The 21,011-nt window shown below is 47.0% G+C and overlaps 5 protein-coding genes across 5 annotated transcripts; 2 read left to right on the forward strand and 3 right to left on the reverse strand.

Moving 5' to 3' along the window:
- Window positions 1–985: 985 nt before the first annotated feature.
- On the reverse strand, window positions 986–2,426 carry SPPG_07383 (small GTP-binding protein domain). Its single transcript, XM_016755550.1, has 6 exons — window positions 2,099–2,426; window positions 1,971–2,029; window positions 1,736–1,895; window positions 1,544–1,655; window positions 1,306–1,469; window positions 986–1,216 (listed from the first exon to the last, which is right to left on the reverse strand). The coding sequence occupies exons 1-6, from the start codon at window positions 2,172–2,174 to the stop codon at window positions 1,152–1,154; spliced, it is 636 nt and encodes a 211-aa protein (XP_016605506.1). The 5' UTR covers window positions 2,175–2,426; the 3' UTR covers window positions 986–1,151.
- A 105-nt stretch (window positions 2,427–2,531) lies between these two features.
- SPPG_07384 (glycine dehydrogenase) lies at window positions 2,532–7,129 on the reverse strand. Its single transcript, XM_016755551.1, has 7 exons — window positions 6,835–7,129; window positions 6,606–6,742; window positions 5,678–6,536; window positions 3,888–5,610; window positions 3,633–3,826; window positions 3,235–3,567; window positions 2,532–3,165 (listed from the first exon to the last, which is right to left on the reverse strand). Exons 3-7 carry the CDS (start codon window positions 6,527–6,529, stop codon window positions 3,109–3,111), a joined length of 3,159 nt encoding a protein of 1,052 aa, XP_016605507.1. The 5' UTR covers window positions 6,530–6,536; window positions 6,606–6,742; window positions 6,835–7,129; the 3' UTR covers window positions 2,532–3,108.
- Window positions 7,130–7,484: 355 nt separating this feature from the next.
- Window positions 7,485–11,394, forward strand: SPPG_07385 (WEE protein kinase). The gene is made up of 10 exons (XM_016755552.1): window positions 7,485–7,804; window positions 7,915–8,080; window positions 8,155–8,651; window positions 8,713–9,819; window positions 9,882–10,065; window positions 10,128–10,256; window positions 10,324–10,408; window positions 10,473–10,595; window positions 10,654–10,745; window positions 10,806–11,394. The coding sequence occupies exons 3-10, from the start codon at window positions 8,234–8,236 to the stop codon at window positions 11,071–11,073; spliced, it is 2,406 nt and encodes an 801-aa protein (XP_016605508.1). The 5' UTR covers window positions 7,485–7,804; window positions 7,915–8,080; window positions 8,155–8,233; the 3' UTR covers window positions 11,074–11,394.
- Window positions 11,395–12,757: 1,363 nt separating this feature from the next.
- Window positions 12,758–15,136, reverse strand: SPPG_07386 (malonyl CoA-acyl carrier protein transacylase). Its single transcript, XM_016755553.1, has 14 exons — window positions 14,959–15,136; window positions 14,810–14,875; window positions 14,736–14,742; window positions 14,543–14,652; window positions 14,431–14,464; window positions 14,325–14,365; window positions 14,196–14,257; window positions 14,090–14,119; window positions 13,997–14,021; window positions 13,760–13,923; window positions 13,686–13,695; window positions 13,402–13,614; window positions 13,161–13,336; window positions 12,758–13,104 (listed from the first exon to the last, which is right to left on the reverse strand). The coding sequence occupies exons 1-14, from the start codon at window positions 15,025–15,027 to the stop codon at window positions 13,041–13,043; spliced, it is 1,071 nt and encodes a 356-aa protein (XP_016605509.1). The 5' UTR covers window positions 15,028–15,136; the 3' UTR covers window positions 12,758–13,040.
- Window positions 15,137–15,208: 72 nt separating this feature from the next.
- On the forward strand, window positions 15,209–20,594 carry SPPG_07387 (uncharacterized protein). Its single transcript, XM_016755554.1, has 22 exons — window positions 15,209–16,183; window positions 16,272–16,300; window positions 16,371–16,495; window positions 16,562–16,671; window positions 16,731–16,789; window positions 16,861–17,032; window positions 17,089–17,285; window positions 17,349–17,524; window positions 17,587–17,655; window positions 17,717–17,865; window positions 17,929–17,962; window positions 18,031–18,093; window positions 18,153–18,230; window positions 18,300–18,726; window positions 18,798–18,890; window positions 18,957–19,059; window positions 19,127–19,298; window positions 19,359–19,411; window positions 19,477–19,895; window positions 19,962–20,075; window positions 20,136–20,254; window positions 20,314–20,594. The coding sequence occupies exons 1-22, from the start codon at window positions 15,779–15,781 to the stop codon at window positions 20,430–20,432; spliced, it is 3,285 nt and encodes a 1,094-aa protein (XP_016605510.1). The 5' UTR covers window positions 15,209–15,778; the 3' UTR covers window positions 20,433–20,594.
- Window positions 20,595–21,011: the final 417 nt, after the last annotated feature.

Raw genomic sequence — 21,011 nt, forward strand, 5'->3', positions numbered from 1 at the left:
GACATGTCTCTCTTTCAACCACCTACCTCATGCAGTGATTCCCGGTCTGGACCCGTGGAATCTTGTTACCCCTCCATTGCCACTAGTTCCCCGCTAACCATCTCGTCCTCTTACGAGTCACCGCTTTACCTTCAACGATCACGGTCTGTTAGTGTATTCATACCACCACCCACATCCGAAAACATTATTGCATCGAGATCCGCCAGCGTGTGTATTCCGGTGGTACCTCCCACCTCAACATCCTCCCACCGCGTTGTCGAAGTCACCAACAAGGGACGCTTCACCCTCACACGAGAACGAAGCGACCATTTCACTGCTCGCCGGCCGACGCACACGCGTTCCGTCAGCTCGATCAGCCGCTTCCAAATTGTTCGACCTACCTTGTCCAGCCCCAGTGAACCTCTCTTGGAAGGCCCACCCACACCCTCACCTACAGAGCGACGTGCGTCTGATGGTGATACTAGCAAGATGACTGCATTCAAAAGTGGGACATTAAAGTCTATTGATAGCGGTGTGTCAGTCTAATAGGACCGATCTGAACTCTTTGTATATAGCTCTTGTTTTCTCCCACATTTCACTTTGTATGTGATTGCACTCCCCAGTATCGGTGCATTTTTTTTTTTTTTTGGTTTCGTTTGTTTGCGCTAGTTGCATACCCCAAAACCTGTAGATTTATTAGTTGCGTTTTGCTTGTTACCAATAATATGATAAATGTCAGACGAGTCTCTATCATAAACTAGTAGAGTTTACATGTAGAAATAATATCTTCAATTACGTTTTGGTTGTTTTTGTAAATCTCAATTGTCACCCATTCTTGTAGGTGATCTTGTTGCATGCTGGAGGTGGACCCGTGGCTAATAGAAATGTGGCCGTTTTTTGTTCGAAATGTGCACGGCATATTTATCTTTTGAAAAGGCAAAAAAAGCCCCCCAAAAACCTACGTTTTGAAATAAACGTCTCGCTTTCCTTCTTTCCTGCTTTTCTGTCTTACTTTTTAATACGATAGTTATACCAATCATTATTTACTCCATCAGGGTACATTACGCACTCTGGATCTATAAGTGTGCCCAATCAAACATCTTAAAAAAAGATTTCAGATATGTATCGTATTGCCATTATACTGTCCTACACATGAGGTCATAAGTTTCTTTTTAACAAGCACAGCTTGATCCTTCCACGGGTTTTTGCGCAGCAGGGTTCAGTTTCACATCAATCACTGCAGAAAACACACAAAAGAAAAACCACATGGCAAATCATCAGCCACCAATCTAACGCAACACACGAATCTACTTGATAACAACGTACTTTGAGAATTGTTTTGATCAGCGGCATTTTGCTCCATTCCGGGTAGTGCGTTTGCAATCTTTCTAAACAATGCCTTCACATTATACCCCGCCTTTGCACTCGTCTCAATGTACATCACATTGAACTCTTTTGCCTTTTTTTCTCCCTCTTCTGTGGATACTTGTCTGTAAATGCAAAAATCGTCAGTAAACCACCACACTCGGCTGCCATTTGTTCTCGGACAAAAATGCATTCTCACCTCTTGTCGCTCAAATCTGTCTTGTTTCCAACCAGCACGATTATAACATCGTTACCCCGTTCCGCTCGTACATCGTCCACCCACTTGGTTGTGTTCATGAACGAGTTGCGGTCTAGGAAATCAAGAAGGAAACACGTATCAAGACTCTTGTTAAAAATAGCGGCTCTTGTCACACATCACTGGCTAACTCACTTGTAATATCATATACAACGACAGCCACAGACGAGTCTCGAATATAACTTGGGATTAAACTACGGAATCGCTCTTGCCCAGCCGTATCCCACAGCTGAAGACGGACAGTTCGGTCTTCCATGTACATGGTCTTTGACAAAAAGTCGATACCAATTGTCGCCTGCCGTTTCCCGCCAAAAGGGCATTGTCAACTAAACGTCACTAACCCAGTTGCAAGAGAATCTTTAAACCTCACCTGATACGTATTGTCAAAAGTATCGTACATAAATCGCGTAATAAGCGACGTTTTCCCCACTATGAACCCAATGCGAGATCAGCAAACCACTAGCTGTTAAACTTTTTCATAATAGAAAACACACGCACCACTCTGTTCTCCCAGGAAGACCAACTTAAACTTCCTTAGAGGTGTTGTCATTTCTGCGTTTGCTGCCGAGGTCATGATTGTGAGTTTTCTTTCTTGACAGAGGATGGGTTTGCAAAAAGGTTTAAGATAACGGGGGGGACGAACGCGTGCCGAGAGAAAGAGAACCAGATGACAAGAAACAACGGCGGACAATTAACAAGACGCTTTAAACAAAATCGTTACGAGCAAAAATGGAATTCCCCAATGTGCGTTCAAAATAAATTGGGCATCAAGAGATCGCCGACAAGGAAGCACCAACACTCACACGGACCGCTTTTAGCCCTCCCCCCCCCCAAACTGCACCAGCATAAGGGATGGCGCCCTGTTTCCCATTTAGGATCGTACAGCGCGGCACAGTCACATTAGCAATGGATAGCGTGGCCATTTCCCATTTTGGGTGTGCATTATATAATGTGTTATTGGATTTTACAATGAAGGAAATTGTAAAGCATTCACGCATCAGGCAATCTGGTTAAACAGCATTCAGAACACACACAACGACAAGCACTTTCTGACCATGGCATCGTCGCATCCCGTCCACACGCCCCAAACTCCGCACCACCATCACGAACACGACCCAGCGTCGCTGGGCTCTGCAGCAGAAATTCTGTCCTTGGCCGAAGACGTGGCCACTCATGCAGTATCTGCCACAGCGGGCGCGTTAAAGCACCGCAAGGATGAACATGATAAAAAGATGGTGGTAAGGGCGCAGGAAAAGGAAATGGAAAAAATCACCGACTGGCTGGAGGACGAGCGTTGATAACCGTGTCTTGTTGGGAGCTTTTCCTCGTTTGTTAAGTATACCCTCGTGACTAGCCAAAATGCGAATGTGTAGGTTTAGGATAGCAACTAGTTCCTGCACTCCCCATCTTTTAGACCACAAAGATAACCCCTTGTAAATATCATCACTATTCTAAAAAAAAGCGTTTGAAAAACACACACAATAACATGTCAGGTAATAAATAACAGTTTAGATTCCAGCTTCAGCTGATTGTTCATAAGCCTCAATGGGTGGACATGAACAGATCTATCGCAAGCAGCCAATGTTAGAAACAGTTTTTGAGCCCAAAATTAATAGAGATCCATCCAGACTTACCAAATTTCTGTCTCCGTGTGTGTCATCCACCCGTCCGACACTAGGCCAAAACTTTTTCTTGCGCAACCCAGGCATGGGATATGCAGCTTCTTCGCGAGAATAAGGACGGTCCCATTTTTCGGTCAACAAATGCTCGACAGGATGTGGTGCATTGGTCAATACATTGTTGTCGCGAGGTTGACGCCCTTCCTCAACGGCGCGGATTTCCTGGCGGATCTGGATCATGGCATCACAGAAACGGTCGAGTTCTGCTTTAGACTCGGACTCGGTGGGTTCAATCATGAGAGTGTTGGCCACAGGAAATGACATGGTGGGGCTGTGGAATCCGTAATCCTGTATCAAAAAGAATGCGGTTTGAGCACAGGACCTCTTTTTCTACTATCAGCAATTCCACCTACGTGCAAACGCTTTGCAATGTCGATGGCTTGAATGTGAGCTGAACCATCAAAAGGTCTGCAATCGATGATGAACTCGTGGGCGCAGAGACCATTGTCGTTTGTGTAGAGAACCTTGTAGTGTTTCTCTAGCCGCTTGAGCATGTAGTTGGCATTCAGCAATGCAACTTTTGTGGCCTGCTTGACACCCTCGTCGCCTACCACAGTATACCATGTGAATACCCTAGAAAGGATAAAATCATGGTCTTTGAAACTTACCCATCATCTTTAGGTATGCCCACGAGATTGGCAGGATGCTAGCGGACCCCCAAGGTGCGGCAGACACTGGCCCAATGGCCAACTCTCCGCTCGTCTTGACGACGGGGTGCCCTGGAAGGAATGGTGCAAGGTGGGATTTGACTCCAATGGGACCCATACCAGGTCCGCCACCGCCGTGGGGAATACAGAACGTTTTGTGGAGGTTCAAATGGCACACGTCAGCACCAATCTCTGCGGGCTTGCATAGTCCGAGCTGTGCATTAAGATTTGCTCCATCCATGTAGACCTGTCCACCAAACTCGTGTACAATGCGGCAAGCTTCCTTGATAGTTTCCTCAAACACACCGTAAGTCGAAGGATAGGTAATCATGGTCGCTGCCAAGCGGTCCTTGTGCTTTTCAGCCTTGGCACGAAGATCAACCAGATCCAAGTTTCCGTTTTCTTCACACTTTACAGTCACGACTTGGAAGCCAGCCATGGCAGCCGAGGCTGGGTTGGTTCCGTGTGCGGATACAGGGATCAAGCAAACATCGCGATTCTGCTGTCCTTGCGATTGAAGGTATGCCTTGATGACACGAAGACCGGTATATTCCCCTTGTGCACCACTGTTTGGCTGCAGAGAGATCTGATCAAATCCAGTCACTTCACTCAAAGCATACTCCAATTCTTGAAGCATGATTCTGTATCCACTTGCTTGATCGAGCGGAACAAAGGGGTGGATGTTTGCAAACTCGGGCCATGTAACAGGGATCATCTCGGTCGTGGCATTCAACTTCATGGTGCAAGAGCCAAGAGGGATCATGGCTTCTGCCAAAGACAGATCCTTGCTTTGCAAGTGGGAAATATACCGGAGCATTTCGGTTTCAGAATGGTACGAGTTAAACACGGGGTGAGTGAGGTAGGCGGACGTGCGGGTGAGATTCGCTGGAAAGTTTTGTGCGGGAGTGGCCGTGGTGATGCCGAGCTCTTGAGCAATGCTATCAAGAATTGGCATTGGGACAAAGTACTGCTTTCGAGACCCCGCTCGGTAGCTCTCTTCAAAGGATGCCGTCGCAAATACTCTCAATAGGTCATAAAGATCCTCTTTAGAGACACTCTCATCCAAGGTAACCGCAATGCTACGAGCATCGACCTGGCGAACATTAATACCGGCCTCCGCAGCCGCGAGCACCAATTCCTCAGCATCGTATTTCAGTTCAACTGTAACAGTGTCAAAAAAGTTGTCCGTCTTGACAGTGTGGCCCAGCTTCTTGACCCCTTCAGCGAACACAGCGGTCAAGTTATGGATACGCTGAGCGATCTGCTTGATACCTTCAGGACCGTGATAGACAGCATACATGGCGGCCATATTGGCCAAAAGAGCCTGAGCAGTGCAAATGTTACTTGTCGCCTTCTCACGTCGAATGTGCTGCTCACGAGTCTGCAATGCCAGACGGTAAGCTGGGTTGCCATTGACATCCTTTGAGACACCGATAAGCCGGCCTGGCATGTTGCGTTTGAGTTCTTCCTTTACGGCGAAGAAGGCCGCATGTGGGCCACCATATCCCAACGGCACTCCAAATCTTTGAGAATTACCAAACGCAATATCTGCGCCGAATTCACCCGGTGGCTTGAGTAATGCAAGCGCCAAGAGATCGGTTGCGCAGGTAACCATTGCACCATTGTCATGTGCCTTCTTCACGAACGATTCGTAGTCCAAGACCCGTCCATCCGTCGTGGGGTACTGACGAGGTCAATAGCCCGGTGAGAAACTATACACATGGCAAGTGAAGCAGGAGGCGGGATCCTACCTGGATGAGAACTCCCATGACCTTGCCCTTGTTGGCGGCAAAATCATACTTTTCGTAATCTCCCACTACTACTTGAATACCAAAACCTTCGGCCCTTGTCTTCACACAAGCAATAGTCTGGGGATGACATGCCTGATCCACAAAAAAGATTGTCTTGCGGCGCTTGCCAGCAGCAAAGCACATCATCATCGCTTCACCGGCAGCAGTGCCTTCGTCAAGGAGGGAAGCGTTGGCCACAGGAAGGCCTGTAAAATCACAGACCATGGTTTGAAAGTTCAAGAGTGACTCGAGACGGCCTTGCGAAATTTCGGGTTGATACGGCGTGTACTGAGTGTACCATCCGGGATTCTCCATGATGTTGCGTAGAATGACTTTTGGGGTTAATGTATTTGTGTATCCCATTCCAATATATGACCGGAATACTTTGTTTTTCGAGGCAATGTGCTTTAATCTTTCGAGTACTTCTGTTTCTGGCACACCAGGACCGAGCTTTGTCTGGTTCTGAATGCTGATTGATGCAGGTACCGTTTTCTGGACCAGTTCATCCAGCGAACTGACTCCGACACTATCGCACATCTTTTGAATATCACTTTCGTCAGGACCAATGTGTCGACGTGGGAACGTGTCGAGAGGCTCGAACACGGGCGTGCTCGCATTCGTAATGGTCGCGAAGCCGGCATGTTTGCCAATGATTGCTTTGCCCAAGGAAGGTGAGAAAGAGATTGAGGCGTGGCGAGTGGATGACAGTGACGAGCACAGTGTTTGGGAAGAAAGCTCAACGCTAGCGTATTGTCGACGCACGGCGTTACGCGCGCCTCGCGTCAGATGTTGTCGTAGAACTGCGGTCAACATGGTCTGGCTACCAGTGAAATTCCACGTCAGAAAAAACTGTTAAAGTTCCAGTGCTGTCATCCATGTTAAAGTATACCAGTAGAAAATGTTCCAGAGTGAAAAGCGAGAGCACTAGCACAAGCTAGCGGAACACGCAGGTCAACTCTTGCGTTATCAGCTGGAGCAGGAGGCCAGAAAGAACCCGATCGCCGTGCGAAAAGTAGACCAAACGTCCTGCGGATGGTGGACAAACAGTGCCCCAAAGATAAGCCAAACGCGTCCCGTTCGTCGGACACTCTCCGATCGCTTGCTTTTCAACGACTTACTTTTTTTTTATCCGCAACCCAGAACGTTTTGTTCTTTGGCCAAACGAGCAGCAGCTAGACAAGCAACAAGGCCAAATGCAAGCAGGATGCAAGAACAAGAACAAGGACGAACAAAAGAAAAATGGGTCAAAAGCGGACCAAAAGATTGATCTGCTACCATAAACTGCAATTTCCATATAGCAGTTTATAGTAAACCCCCAGCTGCAACTCCCAATTTTTGGGGAACGGACTTTTTTTTTTTTTCTTTTGGCAACTGGCCAACGGGCAATGGAATATTGCATTACGAGTATGTCCGATGAACAAACGACGAATGACGACGAGCAACGACGAGCAACGACGGCCAACGATGGGTCGACATATCTCGCGTGCATAAGATGCTTTAGACGTCGTAAGATGACATGACGATATCTCTTAAACATTTGCATAAACACACAATACATCCTACCATCCTTTCACACATCATTTGCTACATATTCCAATCTCCTGAAATCTCTCCATTCCTCCAAAGCAATTCTAAAATCTCGTCGTCGTTTGCTCAGTGGCACAGTCACACAAATACACCAATCAATGTATAGCACGTGATAATGCAAAGCCGCGTGTGTCCTTCCCCCCCTGCGCGTCGCTTTTGCTGCCCGTCCTCCCTTCCGTTCGCAGCCATTCGGTTTACTAAATCACTTTCATCCCATTCCCATCCGCCGCCTGCTCTGCCCATCTCACCGTCTCGTCATTGTTATCCATACACAGGATTGACCACTTTCTGTGTAGGCGACGTGTACGGTGTGCCATCCAGTCTGTGATCGTAAACGTCTTGCTGGCGTTCTAGATCTAAGAGGTACCACGGCTCGGCTGCTTACCCAAAGCATCGCTATAACTTCGAATCCCGATACCATTCGTGTGCTTGATAAAAGCCCTGTTCCTACCACCGCCCTGTCCTTTCGTTACCTGTCGCAGAACATCGGACCTGTCTCTCGTATGTCGTCCCTGCGCTTTCTACATTAGCATCATCTGCCGATCTATTCGAGTTCATTGCTTTCTCGTCGTACTGATTCATCTCCTATTATCTTTGGGATTTGCTTCTAGTCCCTTCGCACACTTCGCTTTATCTGTCTGGCTTCTTCTGTCCTTACCGTCTTCGACGCCACCGCCAGTCAACCGCTCTCCACCATCTGTTCATCTGGCTCTATACCATTATCGTGTAGTCCACCGTTACCGCTTGTTCGCGTTCGCATCGTCCAGTTCAACCGGGGTACGCATTGGTGCGCGTTTGTGGTAATTTCAGAATATGGTTTTAACGTTCCTCTTGATATGTTTCCCCAAAAGACTGCTGTCCCCAAATCCGTCAGCCACGCTAGGAAGACTTCAAAGTGCCGCCAAAGGGGACGGAGAACCGGGCACGAATATGGCGGCGTCGGTAGCCCACTCTCCGTCTTCCCGAAAAGATTTGTCATCTTTTCCCTCTAATCCAGCCGTCGTGGGTGCTTTTGCAGGGAATTTTATGGCTACAGACAGTGCCCTACAATCCTCCCCATTCGTGGCTGCGCAAAGAGATGGTCTACCTTCTACATCGCTAAAGAGAACAGGTTCCTTTGCCACTCCGGCACGTCCCCGACGATGCAGAGACCTTCAAGACCCTCCTAATAAGCCATCGTCCCTTCCTCGACCTATCCGTAGTACATTTGCAAACTTTAGCCAAAGCCTGGACCCAGCATCCGTTTCGGAAGCAATGGAAACAGACCCGATTACGGAGCAACCTGATCATCAACAACATTCCACTTGGTCTTCATTCACGCTACCATCTGCCGCAATAGCATCACTCGGTAAAACCTCCACCCTGCTGTCTCATGTGGTTAACATGTGCTAATTCTATAACCACTTTAGCGCCTTCTCATCAGCTGCAAAACTTTGCCGTACCCTCACCTATGCCGCCAAAAACCACCACAGATCCTTTTGCGTGGCATCAAAGCTCTACCGTGCCCGACACGCCTTCAGCAAATGACCACCGGTTTGGTTCTAATTACACAACTCACTTTATTCACAAGCGGACAGCTTCGGCGCAATCCGAACCCGATATGTCCCAGGACCGAAGTGCAACAGCTTTCTTTACTCCCCAAACAAAGCTCGTGAAGCCAAATCCAGCCGCTTTCCACTCGACTGGTCTCTTGTCGAAAAAGAACCGGCCACGCCCTTCCATTTCTAAACCGATGCCTGAGACTCCCTTGAAAAAGGGATCTCACTATCCGCAGTACAGAAGCGCAGGCGGAAGCAATGTTTTCAAGAGTTCTGCACCGGCCACGGCCCCTCCGGCCACAACAGCACCTGTTCCTGGAACGCCAACCTCTGGGTTGCCTCCCACCCCTACGCGATTCCCTCCTAGCTCTATCAAGGCGAAACACTATCGCAGCCCGCTGCAGGAGTCCCCCATAAAGAATGCCAAAAAGCCACATCTGAATGGAGATGATTTTGGCTCGCCAACAGCCTCTAGGTCCTTTTGGGATATGGGGGGCGATTTAGGGACCAAAGATAGCCCCAGTAGAATGGCTATATGTACAGCACAATCATCGTTTGCCCGAAACCTAGACCCCACGCATAGTCCTAGCACTGAGCGATCCAGGGTCCGCAGCCTCTCCTCCCCAGCAACCCAGGCGTCGTCGCTGTTTGCAGCTCATTTTAACCACGAGCAGTCCTTCCACAACAATGAAAACCATACACCTTTGAAGTCTTCAATGTCTCTTGAGAATATCTTCTCGACCGATGATAGCATGTCAATAGGGCGAGGCATCTTTAACGTTGCAGGTCAAAAAGGCAGCGATATGATGGACTGCGACGACGATGTCCATACACCAACGACCGCACTGCCACCGTCGCCAGCCGGACTTAATATATCACGACATTCTGTGCTCAAAGCGTACAGCCATTTGGTCACGCCATACCCTGTTTTTCTGACAGCAGAGTACTTTCAACGACTGCGTGAACGGGCCGGAAATCGTGAGTTTCTCCCTGCAGATCATGTGGCTTACTGGCAAGATCTCATAGAGCATATCTTGTAGCACCGTCCCCAAATAAATCGGAGGTCAATGGTGTTCATCCAGACTACCTTGATGCGAATTTCCGTATCCTTGCAAGACTAGGACGCGGATCATTCGCTGATGCATACAAGGTGCAAAGCAAGGCTGATGGAAATATCTATGCTGTGAAGAAGACGAGGCAATCGTTTACTGGATACAAGGACGGGTAAGCCAGGCAGCGTCCATGATAATTCACGAAAGAGCGAATGCTGATGACAGATTACGTAGGCTTGCCAAGTTGGAGGAAGTTGAGATACTCTGGGCTATTGGATATAACCCGCACTGTGTCAGTCTTGTCAATGCTTGGGTACAATACGGCTATCTCTATTTGCAGACAGAGCTCTGTGAAGGTGGCAGGTAAGGCTTGGTTCGCCTTGTTGCGATTTGATACAAAAATCTCACCAGAGTACCGTTGCTATGAAAGCCTACATGCCTACCTGGAGGATCACTGCCGGGACTCATCACTTGATGAATATCGGACTTGGCGCATATTATCTGATATTGCTCTGGTAACTATGCCAGTCTCTTTCAAAATCATATCAACAGTGCTGAGTATTATTTTTCTGACATTAGGGCTTGAAGCACATACATGAGTTGAATCTTGTCCACCTCGATATCAAACCAGGCAATATATTCATTACAGCCAATGGGTCTCTGAAAATTGGCGACTTTGGTCTCGCATCAAGATCTCCAGTGGTGGGTCATGCAGAGTCGGTGTGACTTTCGAGGCAGTCTAACTTACAGATTCTCGTAGCCTCGAGGCGATGACCGAGAAGGAGACCGAACCTACATAGCACCCGAGATTCTTCGAGACGCTATGTTTGGCAAACCTGCAGATGTCTTCAGGTACAGAGCGGTTGTTTTATCAAGTTCAGTAATGATCGTTCATTACTGACATTATATTAGTCTTGGTCTAATCATTTTGGAGATCACCGCCAATGTCATTTTGCCTGAGAACGGCCCATACTGGCATAAATTACGACAAGGGGATCTGTCAGAGATTAACTTTGGAGAAGACGTATCGCCGGCTCTTGTAGATTTGATTCGAAGTATGCTCGATCCTGATCCTGCTATGAGACCAACTGTCGAGGCCATCCTTACGCATCCGTACCTGGCCCAAATCATGTCGAACCATAGTGTCGATGGGCCACTTGCGGTCCCGCCAAAAGCTTGAGGAAGGGCATGTCGGCTTGTCTGTTGCGTTGGTGTTGGGCTTACAATCTTGAACAGTTTCATCTTTTTGGCGGAGGCATCCTTACGATCTTGGGTGTGCCTATATGGATGCTTAGGTTGGGGCACCTTTTTTTTGGACATTATATTCGGGAGCATTTCATCTTTGGTTGAGGGGCTTTGTGCCGTCGTGTAGATTAGTTATTTGGGAAGACGTAGCTAAAAGCTACCAGAGGAATATATCCTCTCTTGGGCTGAAATGTGTGTAAGCGATACTTTTTTTTATGCTATCAGACACGGAAACAGAAGTACACATTGTTTGCAGGGCACTCGTCCTTGTTGCATTAACCTTTTGAATTGCAGAGGTAGATTATGTCCTCATGTTCCTAGTATTCTGACAAACTTGAAAGAAAAGCAGCCAGACACACTGATAAATATCGCACCTAGTTGAAAGAGACAACCTACTGAACTGTATACGACTGGCCCCTTGTTGCGATGCATGATACTCTTACCCACCACTTCCGCAAACACAACTGTATGGAAATGCAACAGCCATGTCATGTAGATTGGAAGGTGGATGTAAAGTTGTTAAAGTGCAAAAAGAAGAGCTCTCCGTTTTCTTCAAATACTCCTCCAAACAATCACGTGTACTGGTAAATGAAATTGCATAGCCACATCGTGCGGAGGGTGTTTTCTTGGTGCTAGCATCGGGACAATCCAGGCAGGCACTGTATCTTACAGCGACGAGTGTTTCTAACTGTAAGAATGAACTTGTGAATCGCTGCTTTAGGGCTATTGGGCTCTCATCTCGGGGACATTCACTTGGCATTTCCTGTTGTCTTGTCTCATTCATGACAACCCAACGAAGATAACGTCACTATGTGCAGTATATCTTGTCCCTCTGGGACAGGCAAATACGGCCATAAAGTACGGCATTGTCCAATGTTTCAAGGAACTATAATAATGGCATAAGATACTATGGATCCAGTACTCATTCAATAGTGGTCAAAGGGTGTTTAATGAGAATCGCAGTGATGGGTTATCCACCTCCACTTCGCCCATAGGGAACTTTCATTGGGTTGGTATATGGCACTGTATACTACATATAAGAAACGCAACACGCTATCCTTTCTTTTAACTGCCATCCGTCATCTAAAATCTCAACCGAACAGCGCCAGCGTAGGTGTATCTTCTGTGATCAGGATGTGCAGGCTAATGTGATAGCTGTAATGATTTTCATATTTGCTGGTCTAATATAATCAATTGGATGGAATATTGGACCTTAAAGAGCATATGGACGACTAGCTCCATTGTATACAAACGTCATAAGCCAGATGCGGGAGATAACAGTTGCCGGAGAATGCACGCGGACAAGGTAATGTAATGGTGTGCGGAACGTTCGCATGCTCAGCTGTCTGTTCGCCAAAGCCACTATCCTTCACGCTGTCATCTATAAGCCTCCTGACTAACACGCTGATAACAAACAAGGGCTATAATGACAGATGCTCGGTTCAACTTTAGAGGAAAGAGTCTGAAAAATTCGTAGTGGGCAGATGTTCACCAAATCGCTCACTACCACCAGAAGGAACCCAAGCAGTGCCTCTTTCCGATCCTTCATGACGATGATTGTTCAGGGCTGGCAACGAAAACAAATGATTGCATCCCAATCCATTTGGTCGTAACATGAAGGTCACTATAGTTTCAATTTGTATTGGACGTGGCTGATGAAGTAATGAATCCTGGGAGACGCAACGCTGCGGATACCTAATCCTGGCCGAATGTGAAACCCCAGAGGGTGATCCAGCAGTCACACAGCCCACAAAGCCGCATGAATTAGATACGCTGTCTGAAATATCTACCATTCTTTTTGGTGATTCCACCATGTGATAAAAGGGTGACGTCGACCGGCCAATTCTGTGCAAGCACAGTATGGATGTGGTTTCTAATATGCTTATCAGTATATTTGGCAATTTATCTCTTTCTCCTGCATAGATGGGGTCCATGTTGTTGAACGTCCTCTGCGGTTGCCACAGCCCTAAGGATGACCGTTAGCAATGAAAACACACATCAGGAAACACGCGTTCTGCAAACCTTATGGCATCCGTAGGGAATTCTTTTCTTAGCAAATTGGCCAAGACCCGGGAAGGACCAATAACCACCCAGTCATGCACGTCGTCATCTTTTGCGTAGCGGATACTTCGTTGCCATTGAACGGTTTTTGTAATTTGTTGATGAAGGAGACTCTGAATTTCGGTGGCGTTCCCGAGCTACAAATGCGGTTCGCATGAGTTCAGCGATTGTCGATACGAAATCCGATGGCCGTACGACATACCGGCATACCAGTGACGTTAGAGATCACCTCTATCGTGGGGTCATTGAAAGATGCTCCATCCAAGGCAGGCTTCATCTCATCGGCTGCAGGCTGCATTAAATCGCAGTGAAACGGTGCAGACACTGGCAAACCCAGGGCGCGACCAGCGTAACCCTTTGTTTGAATTATTGAACAAGCATAATCGACGCCTTTGCTGGTTCCGCTCAAGACAACCTTGCGGGGATCATACGATGAGGATCGAACCAACTTGCACAAGAGTGATCTAGATTCCAGTAAAATCCTACCTGTGACCGACTACCGGAAACAGCCATTGCGTCAGAATAAAATCCGCAACTATCAAGAGAGTTTCTAAACGCACCTATTTATATTCGCAATCTGGGCCACCTCGCCCTCCGGTAAGGATCGCTCAATTTTTGACATCAGCGCCTCGATATCCTCCAGATGATCTCCATTTATAATTAAGGCTTTCATAGTTGTCTTCCCACTGTCTACACTTCTGTGCATTGCTTCGCCGCGTAGGCGCTGCATAGAAGATAATCCAGACCCCGATTAGGCATATGCCCACGGACTGACGTACATGAGTGTACACACTCACCACAAGCTTTATTGCGTCCGACAACCTGATGAAACCGAAATCAATACAGTTGCTCTCATATTGCGCATAAATGCGCGTATACACACAACTTACGAAAGTGACTGTGTCGCCACCAGGGCAGAACTTTCAAATAGTATATGCATCAGCGCATGAACAGATTCACAATTTACCTGAACGTAGATGGACCAGCGATACTCACTATTCACCAAGACTGTGTCCCAACGCGTAGGTGCATGAATTTATGTCAAAGCCAAACTCTGTCTGTAAGACAGAAAGCATCAGCATCCGCACTCTCATTGATAGTCGCGGGCAGGAAAGCTTTCCGTACCTCCAAAACTTTTAGAAGAGCTATTGAATGACACAGAATTGCTATTTTTGGCGGATAAAAATGAATTATAATCGTTCAAGCTTTGCGACGCCTTCAAAATGCATACCTGGCTGTGCATTTTCTGTAGATGTTAATGTTTGCTAACGAGTTGTAGAGAAAAATGAATGAGACTAAATCAATCCATGCAAATTTTATGATGCACGTCAGCTTGGCCGTACTTGGGGTCCTTCGAACATGAGCTTCTTCAATCCTCCTCCAACCGCTTCATCAGATGCATCTATGACGTCTCTCGCCGCCTTGAAGTTTTCATAGATGTCTGCACCCATTCCTATCATACACACGTGCAGAATAAGTAACTAAAGTTGAAAAAAAGTCGCGCAGGTAGACATTAGTCCGTTGGGTGACAAGTACCTACATGCTGACACATGAACGAAAGGGAAGAAATTAGTATGCAAATGTCGACCAATGAGCCGTTGAGATCATACCTGAGCACCCTGGCCCGGAAACAAAACGGCAGTCTTCCGAGCACCAGGAGCGGCCGTATGTCCAGTCTGAGTTCCGACACCCATGCGGGAAACAAGATGACTCATGAGCCTTTCCTCGTTTCGTAGTACCGTCAAGAGCAGAACATTACCAAATGGCGTCTTGAGTGTTGCAGCGTGACGACTGCAAGCCGCGTCCCCTTCCTCATATTTCGCATCATCGTGCTGATATACTTTTTTGGTATAAAGTTTTGTCGATATTGCTTGTAGATGGAAACTCAAAAGATGGCCTCCATCCCGCTCCGCGAAGGGGCGACCATCAGAGCGCACATGACTCATGATGCACATGACAGTGATTATGCAAGCCGATCTTTCCGTTGCTCCCCGCGTCGTTGAACTCGACGTGCCCATCGCATCCTCATAAAGATTGCACAAGCATTGCTGTCCAAACTCTAGACAAATCTGCAGGCTGAGCGTACAGATCTAAGAACCTGCAGCATGTATTAAATAATCAAGCTGCCATACCCTCTTTCGTCCGCGGACTCGGACTTGGCCCCATCTCGAAACCTACATTTTGTTCCCTTCCTTCTTCGTCCATACCATTAGGATCAGATGTCCCAAATACAGTTGGATACGCCTGTTTGAGATATATCTTCTTTATTTCAATAGAGTTTCCAAGTATTGTGCCCAAAGACAGCCGCCCCTCAATAAAAAGTCAAATGATTTAAGCTCTTGAAAGCTAGACATACCTCGTTCCCAGGAGATCCTACTTATAGAATGCGTTGATATTAATATCAAGATAATGTTCCCGTGGAGCTGTCGGAGGGGCGGACATGAGGTTTTATTCAACACTGGGATCAGTAAACGATAGCGCAAAGTGTTGATGACACACAAAATGCACAGTCATGGAATCAATGCACTGATGGTACTTGTCGAGAGATCTGACTTTTCGCATGATCTACAACGATAAAAATGCCCTCCCCATCGCCCCGACTGCAACCTGAACAGAATGATGTTCCGTCTTTTGCAAGCGCCCCGAACTTGGGCATCACTCTGAGAGATGCCCCTGGCACCATGCCCGCGTTCTCCTCATTTCCCTCGTTGGGCATGGCGGTTTCTTCGTTCCCGTCATTCTCTTCGGGCCCTGACGTTTCTGTCGAGCGGACATCCCGAACCACAGAACCGTCACAGCACGAGCATCGTACTTATACCTCTTCTGAATCAGACGACTCGCTTGACGAGCGAAATAAGAATCGCGACCACGGGCGGGAGACTAGAAAGAAACGGAAGCGGAGTCACAGTCGCACCCGACACTCTTCCAATGACCGAGACCGCGATAGGAAAGATAAGAAAAAGAAGAAAAATAAGAAGAGTTCTGTAGGTTTGATTTTGAATTTCCTCTAGTAAAGAAATCTGCGCCTCCTACGAGCCCAGCAGGGTTACTTAGTCTTGTCTCTGAAAACAGGGAGCGAACGCTGAATTGACCTTTGACAAGTATGTCTTATACGACGCAATGGTGAAATCCTGCTAATGGACAGCTCACTAACTATTAATAATATTATAGAAGCCGAAAGGGCCATGGAATCGTAGAAACCAAAGACTTCTACTTAGACCGGAGGGGCGATAAAGGAAACATAGCCTTGGAAAAATCCAATCGATACTCTGAGCCAACTTATAAACGATGGGGAGGTAAGTCTAGATTTGATCTGAATGGACCATGCTTCCATTGGATTGAGATGGTCGAATCTTTTACAGATCATGTGTTGGGGTGCCCTGATTGGTTGATTGACGACAAGGCAAGCAGAAAAAGCAAGTATATGACTTTGCGTAAACAGAGGTTCAATGATAGTTTACGTGGATTCGGGGTATTTTGTGAGAGTTTTGTATTTTTGGTGGAATCAATAGATAACCTCATTTTGATTAGAAAATACGATACGAAGACTTTCGACGTTCGCTCCGAAAAGAGCCTGTCACCCTAGAAAGGTAAAACTCCACTTGATTTATTCCGACCAGTCTCTACAGAATATTAAAGTAATCTCTTACTGTCATATCAGATTACTGGCTGATGTGGTCACGACAGATGATACTGGAAATGATTCGACTTTCATCGCCTTTCCGAGTGCTGTCAATGACGAGCCATCTAAGAACGTCGGTAAAATCGATACGCCACATGAGAACCCAGAGTTTGTTCGGAAGACCGCCGATTTCAACAAACGATTACAGGAGGTTGTATAACACCTTACCACTTACTTCCTGAACAATACTTACCATCCATAATGTAGGAACCACATAATCTGTCGCTTTGGTTGAACTTCATTGCGCTTCAAGATGAGCTTGCGAAGGATCAGCAAGAGAAGAGCAAGCTGCGCGCTGCGATAAGCGAGAAAAAGCAAAGCATTTATGAGAAGGCATTGAAGGAGTTTCCAGATAATGAAGATTTGCTATCTGGATATATGACCACCTGTCAAGAAACATGGGAGTAAGAAAGAACGGGTGCTCGTCACCTTGTGAAATACCCCTCTAATGGTGCTGTCCTCTATAGAGCGACAAAGCTTTTGACAAAGTGGGATCGCATCCTCAAACGAAACACGAGCTCCATCAAGCTATGGAAACAGTATCTGGACTTTCGGCAGACAAACTACAGCACCTTCAATGTTGCAGGCTGTATCGAGTTATATGAGAACTGCATTCATATTTTGATGCGGGATACTTCAACAGGTGCGCCTCACGAAGAAAGCAAAGCATCTGATTACCAGCGCACTAAACTATGTACACAATAGCCGTAGCGCGCAGGGAGGAGATTATGCTTCACATATTCACAAGAGCCTGCTTTCTATTGGGCCAATCGGGTACGCGCTTTTGTTTTCGCCAAAGCAATCAGTGGCCGGCACTTATTCTTCTTAATTAAAGGCTTTATGGAAAGAGCGGTTGCACTTTTCCAAGCAATGATTGAATTTACCGGATTCTGTCCTCCGGCCTTCACTAATCAAACGTTTGTGGAACGATTGGCAATGTTCGGAGCATTTTGGGAGAGTGAGATGCCAAGGATTGGTGAAGAGGTACACTGCGCTTTGGCACGTTGCAGTGCACGTAACTGATACCTGATCTGTCGTAACCTGCAGGGCGCAGAAGGTTGGTCTGCAAGCTTGCTCAAAGGTCTGTGCAAAAACATTGAGGTTAAGACATGGCCGCGATGAGCTCTCTAAATAGTCAGAACCATGTAGAGGCTCAGCTGTTACCACCACCTCCTTCTGAAGAAGACGCCGCGAGCACCAAGATGGGTGAAGGTATCTGGTTCTTATTAACCTGTTCAATTGCACAAGTTGCTGAGTGCCCGAGTTTTTAGATGATTTTGAAAGTTGGCTTAATTCTGAAACCCAAGAGGAATATCTTCATTGGCAGCCCTCCAGGTCGACGGAAGACGGTATGTGGAGGAGAATATTCCCACACCTTTTTTCGGTCCCAGGATGCTGACCCACATTACCTACCCTAGAAGAGCTGGATGATCCGTATCGAGCCGTCCTCTTCGAAGACATCTCTTCGCTAATGTTCGACATCACTTTGGAAAACACCAGAAGACAATTAATCTACAATTTCTTGCAATTCTTGTCGGTGCCTGTTAATGGCGGTATATCCTCCAATCACATATTCTTCCAGGAATCATTCCTGCATGCGGAATTTGCCAATCCCGTGCAGTCGGCACGATTTTGGCCTTCTACGTCTCTTCCTAAAATCGATACAAACAGCCCATCCGATTCTGCCAGCACGGAGTCAAACTGTGGAATCTTTCGTGTTCCCCTAGCCGTCTTTCCGCAAACAATGGATACGCTATTTGGTGGAGATCACTGGTTCCGTGTCTGGGGCAGTGAAGAGGCCGATACGGTTAGACGTATAGGCGTTGGGAGGCACCAGTTCATCAGGTGAGTATGGCTAAGCGACATCCTCAATGGGTGCCGTCACTTTGCTTGTACCGTCATTGACATGCATCTAGAAATGTTTTGCAACAGGCTCAGACAATTTCACCACCAGATCCGCATCTGATGCCTTTGCTCCTGATACTGGAAAGTGGCTTTAACCTGAAAAGGTCATTATTGCCCGCTTTCGATTACCAGTTCTATTGGTTGTGATTAACTATACACTGTATGGATAGTGCACAGAAATCAGCCAAAGTACTCTTGAAAACGGAACGAATGAATCTGTCATTATGGAACACGTATGCTCAGATTGAAGTATCAAGGGGTCATTTGTCCGAGGTATAGAAATGAAAAGTGCTGTGTCGCTCTCCTTTAGAAAGGCCAGACGTGTAATCCCATCTTCCAGGCGCGGAAGGTTTATATGACCGCGTTGATGTCATATCAAAGCTTTCCGAAGCAACAGCAGCTCGATGCTCCCCACTTGTATCGGATGCTGGCGGACTTGGAGTTTGAGGCCAGGCGGCCAGAAAGGGCGCTTCGCATCTTGGCTGCATTTGGAGCAGAGGAAGCAATACCTGGTATAAATAGCTGAATGAGTTTCCTTCGCACTGCTTTGGTTGACATATTGGGTTGAACAGGAGAGGACGGCGAAGTGAGCCTGGCCCCGACAACGCTCTTGCGAGCACGAAAGGCAAGTGCACTAATTTTGCAAGTCTGTATTGATGGCGCGATGCTGACAAGGCAATTGTTCTCAAGGGGTATTCCCAGCGCCTGGAGGTCCTGATCTCGACAGCTAATCCGGCTGTCCTGGATACTACGGCGTACTCTCTATTGACCATTCTGACTTGCTATGGTCTTATGGAATATCTCAGTCAAGGATTGGAAGAAGCACAGCGGCTCTACCAACAAGTCCTGGAAACATTTCGACAGAACATCCATGAGGGGGAAACTGCAACAGTATTGGAGGAGGCCGTCTATGAAGGATATGTCCGATTACTTTATCGGCATTCAGTTTCTGGTTCTGCTTTCAAACCAGGGATTCTCAGAGGCGTGCTGGAAACGGCTCTCGACAAATTTCCTTGCAATACAATATTCCTCTCGCTTTACGGATGGAACGAGGCAAGGACCAAGATCGATAATCGGGTTCGAAGATTATTGGACGAACAATTAGCAAGGTAATGGACCTGTGAGAGCGATATGTAGTAGGACATTTCTGATAAAACCCCCCGACATGCAATTAGGAACCCTTCGCACATCCTCTGGACTTTTGCCATATGGGCGGAGCTCCATCAAAGACAGACATATAACGTCCACCTCGTTCGATCGCTCTTTGAGAGGGCCCTAGATTGTCCAAGGTAAGAGGGCACTTATGCAGCGGACTTGTTTACATGATCCCTTAATTGACTCACTGACAGCTCAAGGCATTCGGTCTCGCTGTGGCAATTGTACATACAATTTGAAGTCCGTGAAGGCAATAGAGACAAGGCGAAAGCGCTTTTCTTCCGTGCCATCCGAGAATGTCCTTGGTGTAAAGGTATGTCATTGTAATCCTCTTTTCTGCGCCAGATGGTCAATGGCCTAACATCGGACAAGATCTATATATGTTACCCTTTCGGCTGTTGCGGGACGTGTTTGATGATGACGAGCTGACAGAGGTCATTACTCTCATGGAAGAAAAGGAGCTCCGGGCGCGGCGAACATTCTCAGTATAGTAAAATCCCAATGAGGAATACTTTCGTAGCAAATGCACGGGCGTCCAAGTGATGAGACACTAAAGTTTCGATTCTAATTGTGTTGAGTTTATAATTCTTTATTCCCCCGCCCCGCTGGTCCATCTGCGCAATCCAGTGTGACTTCAATCATCATAACCGGCGGGAAAAGCGCGTGCGTGCTGTGGTACTGCAAGTGGAGACAATCTATCAATAATTCTAGTTGGCATTCTTGTTTAGAGTGCGGTCTTACGTGGATAGCTCTTTGGTGCGTCAACCGGTGCCTTGTAGCCCATTTCACGTCGCATAGGGTACACAGTAAGGAGTAACACAGGTCCTGATGGTATATATTCCAGTAATAAGTACGGTCATACTCATCATCAAGAGCTCACAGTCGTATTTGCCGCCTACAGACCTGTGATACCCAACACGTAGGAGAAGAAGATTGTTGGGTAGTTGTATAATTTATACCTCAAACTCGAGAATATCCTGCAGAAACGTTCCGCCATAAGCATGCGATGAGTAAAATCTAGGCGTGACAAACAGTTTACCCTACCCTGCGATGCCCATCGTTGTAAAGTG

The sequence above is a fragment of the Spizellomyces punctatus genome (assembly GCF_000182565.1).
Source record: "Spizellomyces punctatus DAOM BR117 chromosome Unknown supercont1.15, whole genome shotgun sequence".
NCBI lineage: Eukaryota > Fungi > Chytridiomycota > Chytridiomycetes > Spizellomycetales > Spizellomycetaceae > Spizellomyces > Spizellomyces punctatus.

Excerpts from the sequence above, each read along its gene's own strand:
- SPPG_07385 (XM_016755552.1), top strand. The coding sequence starts at position 8,234 with ATGGCGGCGTCGGTAGCCCACTCTCCGTCTTCCCGAAAAGATTTGTCA. Across the intron at positions 10,066-10,127 it reads TTTACTGGATACAAGGACGG|GCTTGCCAAGTTGGAGGAAG; the intron begins GTAAGCCAGGCA and ends CAGATTACGTAG. Across the intron at positions 10,409-10,472 it reads TATTATCTGATATTGCTCTG|GGCTTGAAGCACATACATGA; the intron begins GTAACTATGCCA and ends TTCTGACATTAG.
- SPPG_07383 (XM_016755550.1), bottom strand. The coding sequence starts at position 2,174 with ATGACCTCGGCAGCAAACGCAGAAATGACAACACCTCTAAGGAAGTTT. Across the intron at positions 2,030-2,098 it reads CTTCCTGGGAGAACAGAGTG|TGGGGAAAACGTCGCTTATT; the intron begins GTGCGTGTGTTT and ends TTGGGTTCATAG. Across the intron at positions 1,470-1,543 it reads ACAGATTTGAGCGACAAGAG|ACAAGTATCCACAGAAGAGG; the intron begins GTGAGAATGCAT and ends TTGCATTTACAG.
- SPPG_07384 (XM_016755551.1), bottom strand. The coding sequence starts at position 6,529 with ATGTTGACCGCAGTTCTACGACAACATCTGACGCGAGGCGCGCGTAAC. Across the intron at positions 5,611-5,677 it reads TCATGGGAGTTCTCATCCAG|TACCCCACGACGGATGGACG; the intron begins GTAGGATCCCGC and ends TGACCTCGTCAG. Across the intron at positions 3,568-3,632 it reads ACATTGCAAAGCGTTTGCAC|GATTACGGATTCCACAGCCC; the intron begins GTAGGTGGAATT and ends TTTTTGATACAG.
- SPPG_07386 (XM_016755553.1), bottom strand. The coding sequence starts at position 15,027 with ATGATGCGAAATATGAGGAAGGGGACGCGGCTTGCAGTCGTCACGCTG. Across the intron at positions 14,876-14,958 it reads AACACTCAAGACGCCATTTG|ACTGGACATACGGCCGCTCC; the intron begins GTAATGTTCTGC and ends GTCGGAACTCAG. Across the intron at positions 14,120-14,195 it reads GGACACAGTCTTGGTGAATA|TTCTGCCCTGGTGGCGACAC; the intron begins GTGAGTATCGCT and ends ACTATTTGAAAG.
- SPPG_07387 (XM_016755554.1), top strand. The coding sequence starts at position 15,779 with ATGCCCTCCCCATCGCCCCGACTGCAACCTGAACAGAATGATGTTCCG. Across the intron at positions 17,963-18,030 it reads GTCTGCAAGCTTGCTCAAAG|AGGCTCAGCTGTTACCACCA; the intron begins GTCTGTGCAAAA and ends AGAACCATGTAG. Across the intron at positions 18,727-18,797 it reads GGGAGGCACCAGTTCATCAG|AAATGTTTTGCAACAGGCTC; the intron begins GTGAGTATGGCT and ends ACATGCATCTAG.